The 12,379-nt window shown below is 39.6% G+C and overlaps 1 protein-coding gene across 1 annotated transcript; it reads left to right on the top strand.

Moving 5' to 3' along the window:
* Positions 1–1,830: 1,830 nt before the first annotated feature.
* Positions 1,831–10,961, top strand: LOC118172875 (polycystic kidney disease protein 1-like 2). The gene is made up of 8 exons (XM_035337061.1): positions 1,831–2,204; positions 4,911–5,096; positions 5,461–5,571; positions 6,011–6,158; positions 7,641–7,870; positions 8,526–8,930; positions 10,041–10,139; positions 10,867–10,961. Exons 1-8 carry the CDS (start codon positions 2,021–2,023, stop codon positions 10,929–10,931), a joined length of 1,428 nt encoding a protein of 475 aa, XP_035192952.1. The 5' UTR covers positions 1,831–2,020; the 3' UTR covers positions 10,932–10,961.
* The last annotated feature ends 1,418 nt before the right edge of the window (positions 10,962–12,379 follow it).

Raw genomic sequence — 12,379 nt, 5'->3', positions numbered from 1 at the left:
CAAATGCATGTTCTTTCAGTGTCAAGTTGTGGTGATATAAATTTATAATAGTTGCATCAAGTTCAGTGGAGGTAATGCCGAGGACATGAGGATCACAACAGCTACAGATCCTTATTTGTACTGTGTTTCTGCTAATCCAGTGGCCTTGTAAGCCTGGCAGATATCTTTTGTAAGGAAGTTCAGAAGTACTTAGGGATTTCAGCTCCAAAATGCTGCTGGACTGGCTTCACAAAGTCCATCAGCAGCCTTTGCAATGTCCACATATGGATCCCAACAAGTTCTGATGATGAATGCAGTACTACACCATTTCCAAATCATTGTGTTAACTTCTAGCCTTGTCTTCTATCTCCGAGCAGGTATAAGTGAAGTAGCTCTGTAGAGTTTTGCAGCCCAAAAGAACAGTTTAGCTTTAAAGGGAAGATGGGAGCATTTCACATGGGATGTGTAATTCTAAACAGACACAACACTTCAAAATACATCCTCCTTGGAACAGCTGAGATTAACCTCAGGATGTGTAAACAGGCAGCCAGGATGAATGATACAATAATTATAGGCATCGCATTAGCATCTAAAAGAAGCACCTCAAATAATCACACTGAAACAATAATAATTATTAAAACCAAAGTAATCCAAAACAATTAAATGTATCTAGAGGAACACCGTGTGTTTTCCCATTTCATGATTCCTTGTGTTTCTTATTTCCCTCATCCTTCTCTCATTCTTACTGTTGTATCTCTTTGTTGTTGTAAAGACATCCAGCTTTAATGCTCACACAATGACGCCTTTGACAGAGGAGCTTTATCTCACTTTCGCATGTGTCCAGTAACAGCATACATCAACCTTATCTTCTCTGCTCATGAGGAAAGCAATCCTATAACGGCTTCTCTTCAACCTGACTTCATGTGGAATGACACCTTTATACAATAGGCCTCACAATGGCCATCGCAGTGACTTAGTATCAACACCGGTTGTGTGTATCCTCAGACGCAATCACCATTATATATTAGAAGCAATCTATTCCACATTCAATTGCTGTTGTTGTTGCAAACAGTAAAGAGGAAGGAGGAATACTGATGACATGACAAGGATGACAACTCATGCTTTTGAAGAAGGCAGCAAAAAGAGCGGTGATGTGATAAGCAACACCAGTGCCACACGGGGCACCGAGCTGAAAATGTGGCTTGGGATCACAGTTCTAATTTTTCTTGCCATATGTTTGGCTGTGGAGGATACAACAGTTGAGGAAGGAATCCCTTGCTCAAAGTATCAGCTAGCTTTCAACCACTCATGCTATGAGTTTGTTAGACTCCAGCGATCCTTCAGAAGTGCCCAGAGATGGTGTGAGAGAGGAGGGGGGCACCTTGTCTTTATTGAAAACAAGGAAACTCAAGAGTTCTTGCAGAAGCATATTGCCGAGGATCAGGAATGGTGGATAGGACTGATCTCAAACTCCTTGCTGAATGAAACTACTGACGGTAGGTGATTTTGAAATCATGTCTTCTTTGAAACTGTACCAGCCCATGATGCTTACTTACCATGACGGCAAATGCAGTCAATCTCTCTATATACACGTGCAGAAAAAAACAATGTCTTTTGTAACTGTAACTTCAGTTTTCTATTAAGATGTTCTAGCTGTGTGCTTCACTTCTCAGTTGCATGTTGTCACCTTTTCCATCGGATCTTGTGCTCGTGCAAACACATGGTGAATTAGATCAGCTGGCTAACCCAGTTAAAAAGATGTGCAGGGTTGGTTCTCCAGTGGACAAGCAAGCTGAGCTAATTCATCACGCTAGGAGATGCTGCAAGATCTGATGCAAGGGGATGGTGGAATTTGGAGGCTGGGAGCACGGGGTAAGCAGTGGTGTCTTTTTTAGTGGCTATATCAGATTACATGCAAAATGAAATTTAAAATCTCTATTCAGACAAAATTGTCTTTGCTTGAGTAGGAGCAGGAATACAGTCTCACTCTGCAGGCTCTGACTCTTTAGTTGTGTTACTGTGGAAAATAAACACTCAGAAAATGATTACTTTGTTCACAGGGTCAATGATTTGGCTGGACACCTCAAATATAAGCTACAGTAACTGGTACAAGGACCAGCCATCTTCTTTCTCATCCACATGTGGGTACATCCTAAAGAATGCCAAGTATCAGTGGGGTGTGACTGAAAATTGCAGCCAGGAATTTGACTTCGTTTGTGAGTTTGGTAAGATATGCAACAGCTGGATCTAAGACGTGAACATACTGTATTCACAACTGTGCATAAGTTGTCTTGTTTCTTTCAAAGTGGCTGTGCAATAACCTGAAGCTTCTTAAAAATGAACAAGCAAAAAAAAAAAAAACATTAAACCCCATCAGAGGCTCTTTTTCCACTTTGTTGATGATCTGATTCAAAGAAAGGAAGAACCCTGAAGTCACTGGGAGCTGTAGGTGCTCAGCAACTAGCCTGTGAATTCTAGCTTTCTAACAGAGGTCTAACAAAATAGAAACAAATCTGAGAGTGAATTGAAATGCAGAGTTGTCCATGTCTACTGCATACATAAACTAGTTTAAAGATGGTTTGAGCAGTGCGTAACAGCATGGTTGCAAATATGAACTGCCACAACACCACAGTACCTGAGCGAGGTGGGACCAGTATGACTTCCCTGTATCTAAACTTGTAATCATAAATATAGGCCAAGACAAGACCATCAAAATAATTTGTCACGAAGCAAAAATACAGCGGGGCTTCCAGAGATAACTTTTCTAGCAGCCTGGAGCAAGCAAAAGTGAGAACAAGTTTTTCTTGTCGAGACCCTCCTATCAGGTGAAGTTTGAGAGCCTCCCCAGGACAAGGAAGCAGACAGGAGCTTGTCCCTCCTGGTGGCATTCTAGTGTTCAGATAGAAAAAAGTACAGACACTGTGTCCCTGGAACTGCAGCTTGGAACAGTCCTGGAAAGGAATGCTGGCAGTATGATCCCATTCGACACATAGATATGAGGGCAATTTGTGTTCCTCGCACTTTGCACGTAAACCAGGCATGTAAAACTGGAACTAAGGTGACAAGCACCTGAAGGCGGGTGTGGCTGTAGACTCACTAATATAAATAGTCTTCAAATCCAGTATGCAAATCCAGGTTACCACAAGCCATAGCAGTGCTACTGCCTTGATCCAGTCCTGTACTACCTCTGACATAATTAACAAATTATTCCACAATCAGCCAAACTAATAATGACTTGATTCCTGTCCCGATCTCCTGTTCCACATGCCCTCCTTATCCTCCTCCTCAGCTCTCCCAGTTTACTCCCGGGAAACTGCGAACAGATTAAAGCAATTACAGCCTTGGTTTCCTTATCTACAGCCCATATCCATTCATCCACATGCATATTTCAATAATAGACTCCTCTTTACTAGCTTTGCATTCAAGGAATTTGATCTAATATGTGAAAGAAACAGGGAGATTCTTTTCATTAATTCCTCTGGGTGCTGAACAGTTGGAGGTTCGCGCAGCCTGACAGTGCTTTGGTGTGTTTCTGTAAGATGGGCACAGTGGTGTTTGACTCCCTCACACTCAGTTACTGTGAGGCTTGGTTCACGGTAACATCGAGTTCGAAACCTCACATGAAATGTACAGGTAGCTCCAAATGGGATCACTAGGTGAAGTGAACCTCTGTGATTCCTGATAACCTCATTTACCTGATCACCTGAGATGTTTATGTGTGCAAAAACAGCTAAGCAGACAGCATTCTGCCTTCATCCGTTCTTTGTCTCTCTGTCCTAGAACTGTTTCTCAACTCAAGTGAAAACTTTCCTTAGTTCAGTTCACTGTTCTTACTACTTCTATCCTAGCATTTCGTGCTCTGTAAGTTAGGAATTTGACACAGCAAAAATATACAGATTGAACAGGGACTGTCCGTAAGAACACAAACCCAGTTCTGGGCAGCTTTACATGTAAAAGTTGCTGAGACAGCAAATACTACAGGAACTCTTTATGTAAAGAACAAATAAATGCATGACATAATAGTCCGTATTAGAATATAACAGCAAGTTATTTTTCAAGCTTATTTAGAGAGCTCTAACCTATAAACTGATCACGTTGCTATAGCTACAGCCAGGCTTAGATTTAGCTTTAAATAACAATCACACACAATTACTGCAGTGTGCACACATTGGCTCTGTTAATCAACGTGCTTAAGGGGAATGATCAAAACAGCAACTGGAGGACAATGTATTTAAAGCTGAGACAGCTGAAACAGAAACATTCTTTTCCAACACTCCCATATGAGAACAGCCTTTTGCATACACTTCTTCGGGGTATTACGTATCCTGATTGCTACCTACAGGATAGCAATAATTCTGAAAGATAATTCACTGTCCCAGATTAACCAAGGAATAAGGTGTATGCTTTTAGAGATATGACCTTACTCCTTTTAACAGTCCTGCTAAATGAAGTCAGTCAAATATTGCACAGGAACAAAGGTGCCTCTCTAGCAGAAATGGGATCAGGTCCTGTACTTAATATGCAAGATGTTCTCCAGTGCAATTATCTGAGTATCATGCAAATCACACACTGCCACAAGGGTTTCTGAAGTAAGAAGTAACTGAAACCTTCCAGCACTACAGGTCAAATAAATGCTAAGTGTTTCCTACAAAAGTATGTTTTTTTTTTTTTATTTAAAATGTTTTCTGTTATTAAAAATGTTCTCATACTTTTGCCTAAAGTGGTAAAGAGCATAAATCTATTTTTTTCGGATTCAAAAAAGGAAAAATATTTGATGCTTTGTTCATTTTTCCATGTTTAGTATTGTTTAGCTTAAAAGGAAGAAAAAATAAAACAAAAAATAATAATAATAAAAAAGAAGGATATGGAGAACTGTAGCAGGACTTTTCAGAAATTCAAAAAGTTAATTCTGATTTTTTCTCCCCTGATAGAATCTGGCCAGAGCATTGCTTGTGATAATTACAATGCCACTATACAGTGTGGATCAGGAGAAGTTATCCAAATTGGAGAGACCTTCTATGGACGGAAGACCCCTCACTACTGTGTATTGGAAACCCCTCTCCAGTATGATACAGATGAAGACTGTAGCTGGATCAGTGTCAAAGACGAAGTAGCAGGTACCATCTTATGGCATTGTTTGTCAGTCATATACAGTTCCTGGTCCCTGAACTATTTCAGCTTGTATTTAGTAGCTTTAGTGAATGGAAAAGTATATTGTTCCTAAAATGGAAAGGATCACAAAGAACTCCTGAGATGCAGGAGGGTCCCACAGGAGGCTTAATGGGAAGGAGGGAACAGTGCTAAGAAGTACCAGGCAATAAGAAACACACTAAAGTCAAAGTGCTGTAGGAGTTTGTCTAGAAATCAGTGACAAAATATTGCTCACCGCACTGGTGTTCTTGTGTCAGTAATCATCTCTCACTTGAGCTGTTACGATAGTCAAAGACAAAAAACACTAATTCATGTAAAACTTCTTTCCAGGTCAGTGTCATGGTCTTCAGGCCTGCCAGGTGGCAGCAGATGGCGCTTTCTTTGGAGACCCGTGCCCAGGTTCAGGAAGCTATTTGTCTGTTCAATACCACTGCAAGGAAGGTAAGTGGGAGAGTGCTGTCAACACCAAAAGCCTGTCCCGCCCTTTGCTGCAACATTGTGAGCATAAGATTTATCTTGAAAATCCCTGTTCCATCCTCAAAGAAGAATCTGGAAGAGTGGTGACCACTCAACGTATTGAAGGCACAAAAATGTAGCTTTCCTCTCTTAACTGACAGCTCCAGAGGGGTTTTGATAGGACACAAAGCCAGGAAATTCAGACACATAAAACAAGCAAATAAAATTATGTTCCAACATGAATCTTGACCAGTAGATACAGAGAAGAATCAGCTCCCAGTCATGGCACTAATGCACTCAAATTGGCAGCAGTATCAACTCTGCTTTGGAGAAGGCCTGGTCTCAACAATACATGGAAAACAATTGAGTTATGTAAGAACTGCAGACAAACAATGGCACTGAATGCTGTCATTATGTTTTACAGGTCTGCAGCTGGTTGTAACAGATACATGCTTTATCTTTGAAAACATCACAGTCACTTTGAACTGGCTGCTCTCCCCATACTCCGGCAACCTTTCCTGTATCATCAGCACTGGAGATGGCCACACGGTTGATCCTTACTACCCTCTAACGTAAGATGAGTCCTTTACGCATTATCAGAGAAAGAGCAAATTTCACTGCTTGCATTTCATTGAATGCTTCAAGATGAGATGTCAAAAATTAATCAGACTGATAACAGACCATACATACAAGATACTTGGATTCTGCAGAAACTTGTTTCGAAATAAACACAAAATGTTATGTCAAGGTGCCAACCACAATCTTTCTTCTGCTTATTATGACAAGTGATTTCCATTTCTTACTAATGGAATTGAATACAGATCCCTAGCACACAAAATTACTGAAAAAAATGTCAGTAATTGCCAAATAAATAGGCAAGTGTTATTTTTTAAGAGTATTTTTAAAGAGTATTTTTGATAACATTTAAAAAGAATACAGTGGAATTCTGGATTTTTTATTTTAATTGCATAAAAATTGTGTCTTTGAAAGCTCAAACACTTTACTGCTGGATTTAAAAGTCAAATTTGGTATTGTCCTAGTGCTAGGAATGACATAATTTTAATCTAGAAATTTCTCTACTAATGGAATCCCAACTAGAAAACTTAGAGTAGAAAGAATGAAAACCAAATATACTAGTAATATATACTAGAAAGAGAAAACATTCCTTCCGAGCTACAGACACAAGCTTGTAGCTGTAAAGAATATGAACAAAATCTTTAACAGGGAGCCTTTAAGTGAAATATACTTGCTAGCTGTAAGCAGAGGCTTGCTGGTTTTATGGGAGGCCGTTTTACTTCACCTATGGCCAGCAGTCATGCTTATCTGTTTTCTGCATTCAGTTTGATACCCACTCTTGCAGGGACTGCTTTTTCTGTTCCTGTCTAGTCAATGCCATGTTTCTGAAATCCAGTTAGAAAGAAACATTTTACTTCATTATAACAGAGAATGAAAAACATGCACTGTCAAGGATGACATGTCTGGATCTTTTTTTTTTTCTTTTATTTTTTTCTGCATTTACTAGGTGTCACCATGATAAGAATATAAATAGTTCAGAGAGAATAGTGTCAGGAGTAATACCTCTTTGCCTTCCATGGTGTATGTCATTCAAGAAAGATATCCTTAGGTTCTTTTTACCATCTCCCTGTGCTTGTTAGCAGTAACAGCAGCTACAGCAGACTTCTTCGTATCCATTCATCTCCTGTTACTACCACTACTGGAGCTGTTACTACCACTACCAGACCCAGGAAGTGAAGAGACATTTTTCCAGCATGGCAGTCGCACATAGAGCAAAATAAAAGAGCAAGGTTTGAGATCTGACAAAACAGTGAGCAGCCTCAGCTTCTGTTGATGTATGCTAAAGTAGGTACATCAGGAGTGAAATAAAGAAGAGAGAAATCAAAGGCATTGCTACATGCTCTAGTGTGAATAGTCATATTCATTTCCAGTCTCCTGAGCCAGGTCAGAAATTTGGGAACTGTGACCACTGTTAGCATGTAAGACTCAAGACTTCCCAGGACAGTTTTCCACAGGCAGCTGTTCTCCTTCTGTTCTAGACTGGTCAGTAGTGTCACATACAGATATTCATCTCCTGGGGAGTTCACAGTTTTTGTGGAGTGCACCACCAGCGAGTGGCACGTGACAGCACAGAGGCGGGTGACTGTTCAAGACAAGATGGACAAACTAAGCCTTACTGGGTGCTACAGCCAGTATGAATCTGGGAACGGCTCTCACTGCCGAACACTCTACGGGGAGGTGTTATGGATCCAAGTTGAACTCAATGGAGGTGAGCTTCATTACTCTGCATGCTTTAAATTGTAGGCTAAGTATGATCCTACCCATGGGACAGAAGCAGGATTTTCACTACACAAAGCAATCCTTCTTAGTGGATGATTTCCATCTAATCATTGCATTTCTGCAACTGAATGTTCTCGGCTCCATTGGAGGGGTTCTTTCTCAGAGGTATTTTGAACATGAGAATAAACCTTTTTTCCCTCTTCACACATCTGACAAAGCATGACCACAACTTCAGTTATGTGAATCCACATGAGGCCAGTAGTAGTATTTCTATATTTGAAGTTAAGAATGCACAGAAATGTCTCTCTAGAAGAGGGTAAAAGGATTCCCCACTGAGTAGGGCAGAATTGCTACTGGGTATTTTGTGCTCACTTCAAGCTCCTGGGATCCACACGCTTAAAGAGTGAAATTCAGTAGCATGTGTTTAAATTCTCTTGACTGCCTTAGCACTCCCACCAGAAAAGAGTCAGATTTCCATAGGGAGCCAAATGGGCACAAAGGCACCAAAAGTGACTATTCAAGCTCACTGCATTGCTGCAGTACTCTTATGGCTCCTTTATAAACACCTGAATGCTGCACAAAGCAGCCAGAAGTGGATTGCCTATTACGTAGGCTGTGAGAAATTTTGATCTGTCCTTTTGCAGGTAACGGAGTGACCTACATTGTACTAGCAGGTAACGTGACGCTCGCTGAATCCAGTGCAAAGGAAGGAATTGTCCCTCACAATCTGACACTTGACAATGCTGCTCAAGAGCTGCTGGGCCCTGGGATGCATCGGCTGGAAATCCGAGCATCCAGCAACACCACCACATCAGTGATCTCTGGGAGCATTGCTGTTCACTTAATTGAGCCAGTCTCTGGTCTTCAGGCTGTATTAGCTTCTCACACGCTGCAGCTGGGGGAGAATCTGGAGATAAATGTCTCTGTTCCTCATGGTGCCCCAGATAAGCTGAAGTTTGAGGTGGTTGGATCTAATGAAACTCACTCTCACGAGGATGACAGCCCTGCAGGGGAACCTCGAACATACTTCATTCCCACGCACTCTGAAGGTACGGCATCTCTGTGTCTAAGACACTCACAACTGAGTGGGGGGGTTCACATAAACAGGCACAGCACCCTGGGCTAGGGGACAATAACTTACAGCTGAATTTGATAACTTTTCTGACTATTTAAACTTGGCCTGCAGAAGTGTATGAACAGCACTGTATGAACAGGCCTTTCAGTGAGCTAAAAAAACAGAACTGGCAAATGGGTGTCCATAAGGAGACGGACAGCAAGGTTTCACATGAATTTTGCAATTAAAAATACGTAGTGAACCAGTCATTTTTTCATGACTGTACCTGATTCAAGTATAAATGAAGACATTTTCCTGACTCACAAAGCATTTTCCTCCAGTTTGTCTATATGTATAACTTTTTCAAGTTTATACTCCCTTTCACACTATGGTAATAAAAAACCTGAGAAGTTCTCAGTATGGATGACAAAGAAAAAAGGGAGCTCCATCCTCATCTGCACATCAGTCTCCAACACATAGTTTTTGTTGGACTTATGAATAAGCTTTTTAGCATTTTTTTTTTTCTTGTCATTATTAAGAATTCAAAGCCTTTAAAATATGGGATTAGGGAGATTGTCCTTAAGAGTTAATTCAGTGGCAGAAGATAAAAAAGTTTTCTCCTCTAATGAACTATTCAAATCTCATGCCAAAGCTGGAACATCAGAAGCTAATTATGAATTCATTTTATGTTTTAAGAATATTCAATATTAGAAGTTTTAATGGGCCTCCTTATACCCATTTGAACATCCCTTCCCTTCAAGCAAAACAAGACAGCTGCTCTCTCAAGATGTCTAAACTCATTTGGACACCAATACTTGCACATCTCTAGATTTCTTCGTTGTATTATCAAAGCCAGCTGACAAGGAACAGCATTGCAAGTGCTAGGACAAGGGCAGCTGAGTTGCTAAAACCTGAGATAAAGAGGAAGACCATTCCCTGAAGAGCTTTCCAGCAGTGGCAAACTCATAAAAAACAAACAAACAACAACAACAACAAAAAAAAACAACCAAGAGAAAAGAATAGGATTTTCTTAACGTATTGGATTTTATGTCACAAACATGGACTGGTCTGCTGCTATTCTAAATTGGTCTTTTGCCTTCTCTAGGTACTTTCCTAGTGAAAGTGGTGGCCACGAATGCCTTCTCAAACATGACTCTGGATATTGGGCTCATCAATGTGCTGGCAAACACTTCTCATAAGGAAGGTAATTGCATTTATCTGACAGTGCTAGTTTTTAGCATATAAGTGTCTTTTTGCAATCAGAGCTTTTTATGGCGTGTTTATGGTTTGCATCTAGTAATTGCTTTCTTTCCAGCAATAGTGCTGAAAACTTTTGTGAAGGCTTCTTCCCGACGGAGGCAGATTCTCTGGCTTTGAAGTGGTCATAAATTAGCATCACTCTCTCTATATTACATATTCCACATTTGCTATTTGTCCTTAAAATTAAGTAGTGAAGTTTATGTCCTGGGATGCAGCTCTAAAACCAGGAAATATCTGCATCACAGCAATTATATTAAATGCTGTCAGATGGCACATGCTTACATTTACAAAAGCAGATTTTACCAGGAATAGACTGACTTCAGTATTTAGACCTTTCCAGTACTTCCCCTTGTTTTTTCTCTGTGCATCAACTGAATTTCTTAACTTCTGTGAACTGATTTTGATTTACACCATTATGATTGATAAATTACAGTGATCTTATTTCTGGTATTTATAGTGACAGTTTGTTACAGTCTTACCTCCTGAAACTACACTGTTTATCACAATTCAGGAGTCTGAGTCTTATCAGCCCTATATTTCAGAGTGCCTGTAGTCATATGTTTAAGTTAAATTCACTGAGGACTGTCTGAAAGCTTTATAGGTAGCAATAAAATATTCTGTGTTTTGTTGTTCTTGTTTGTTTTTGTTATGTTTTGTTCTGTATTGAACAGATTCTGCTAAGGAAAAAGGCAGCTCCAAAACAAATACCCAAAAGACAAAAGTAAGTACTATTTAAAGATCTTTCTTTAAAATTGAAATGCTTAGAAGTTCCTCTCGCTAGTAAAAGTGCTGCAGAAGATATTAAAAAGAGGTATTAGCAACATATTAGATTATGGACTAGATTTTCTGTGCCCCAAATAGTTTAACATAGAATCTACACCAAACATCTCCAAGACAAATGTGTTCACAGGCATTCAACCTACAGTTTGTAAAAGCCTGCAAATAACAATTACAATATTAGAGAAAATGAACGTTTCACCGTGATCCAGTTTTAGAAGCTGAAATGTGATTAGACGAATTTTTAAAATATCTATGTGACTGATGCAAACTTTTCTTTGAGGGGCTATCTTGCAAGCAGAGTTTAATATCTTTTTATATTATTTCCAAGTGTTTTCTGCTTCTGTATTGGAATGTTTAAGTTAGTTTGTGAAAAAGAAATTGCCAGCTCATGGCAAGCTGAGAAACTAATGATACACTAATTGCTAGCAGCTGCACAAAGTTAAATCGAGAATTGCTAGATATGATATTTTGTTATCATCTCAAAGGTCTAGTTTTTAACTATAACTCTAGCAGACAGATGTCTGCGATGGGAGACACGCTGCTTCACAAGAAGGCATCATGCTTTACAGATTGGCTGTAAGAATATATTGAATCAGAGGAATATTAAACTAATTCAAAAGTAAGTTTATCACAGTTTGTTGCACAGAAAGACAAATTCAGCTACTTTCTTCTTCTCTTTATCTACAGCTGTAATGTATCCAATTCTGATAGAAAAGAGATGTACTAGAAAATGTACTAGAAGACAAATGATTGTCCAAGACTGAAAAGTCTTGGTCCAAAAGAGGAAAATAGGAATTAGTTTCCTAAGTACCTGGATTAATTTTAAAAGTAGGACCTGGGCTCCTAAATAGGTGTGAGTTTGGGAATATCTTGCCATTTCTCTGTGCGATCTGTTTCTATTCCCATAGCTTCTACTCCCATACAAACACTCGTTAGAGAAAGATCATTTAAATTACAGATCTGCATCTGGGGTCCAACTGTACACACCTTTTTCATTTCTACATGAAACAAGATACGTATGTGTTTATACATGCTACTCTCCTAACTGGTACATTTCCTTACTATTTAGGATCACAAAAGAAAAAACAAAATATATATTAAACCCAGTCGCCATGTGGATCCTTTCACAACCGTTACTCTTGGCTGGCCAGATAACAGCACTAATTCTAGTTTCCTCTGGTCCTGTGGTATGTGCGTTTCCTGAAGCTTTTCCACCAACTTCTATTTCATGAGCATCAAACTCATTGTCATGTCAGACCAAGCTGTGAAAATCTGTGAAAGTCTCTGCCTAGCTTTATAAAAGTTTGCCACTCACTGAACGTCCCTCTGCCTTATTCTGGTTTTAACACCCACCTAATCATGGTATATAATAACGCGTAGTACACAGTTCTGTCTTTTCCCAAA

This window comes from Oxyura jamaicensis, chromosome 11 (genome assembly GCF_011077185.1).
Source record: "Oxyura jamaicensis isolate SHBP4307 breed ruddy duck chromosome 11, BPBGC_Ojam_1.0, whole genome shotgun sequence".
Taxonomy (NCBI): Eukaryota; Metazoa; Chordata; class Aves; order Anseriformes; family Anatidae; genus Oxyura; species Oxyura jamaicensis.
This window is presented reverse-complemented; position numbering and strand designations above follow the sequence as displayed.

Excerpts from the sequence above, each read along its gene's own strand:
- LOC118172875 (XM_035337061.1), top strand. The coding sequence starts at position 2,021 with ATGATTACTTTGTTCACAGGGTCAATGATTTGGCTGGACACCTCAAAT. Across the intron at positions 2,205-4,910 it reads TGACTTCGTTTGTGAGTTTG|AATCTGGCCAGAGCATTGCT; the intron begins GTAAGATATGCA and ends CTCCCCTGATAG. Across the intron at positions 7,871-8,525 it reads CCAAGTTGAACTCAATGGAG|GTAACGGAGTGACCTACATT; the intron begins GTGAGCTTCATT and ends GTCCTTTTGCAG.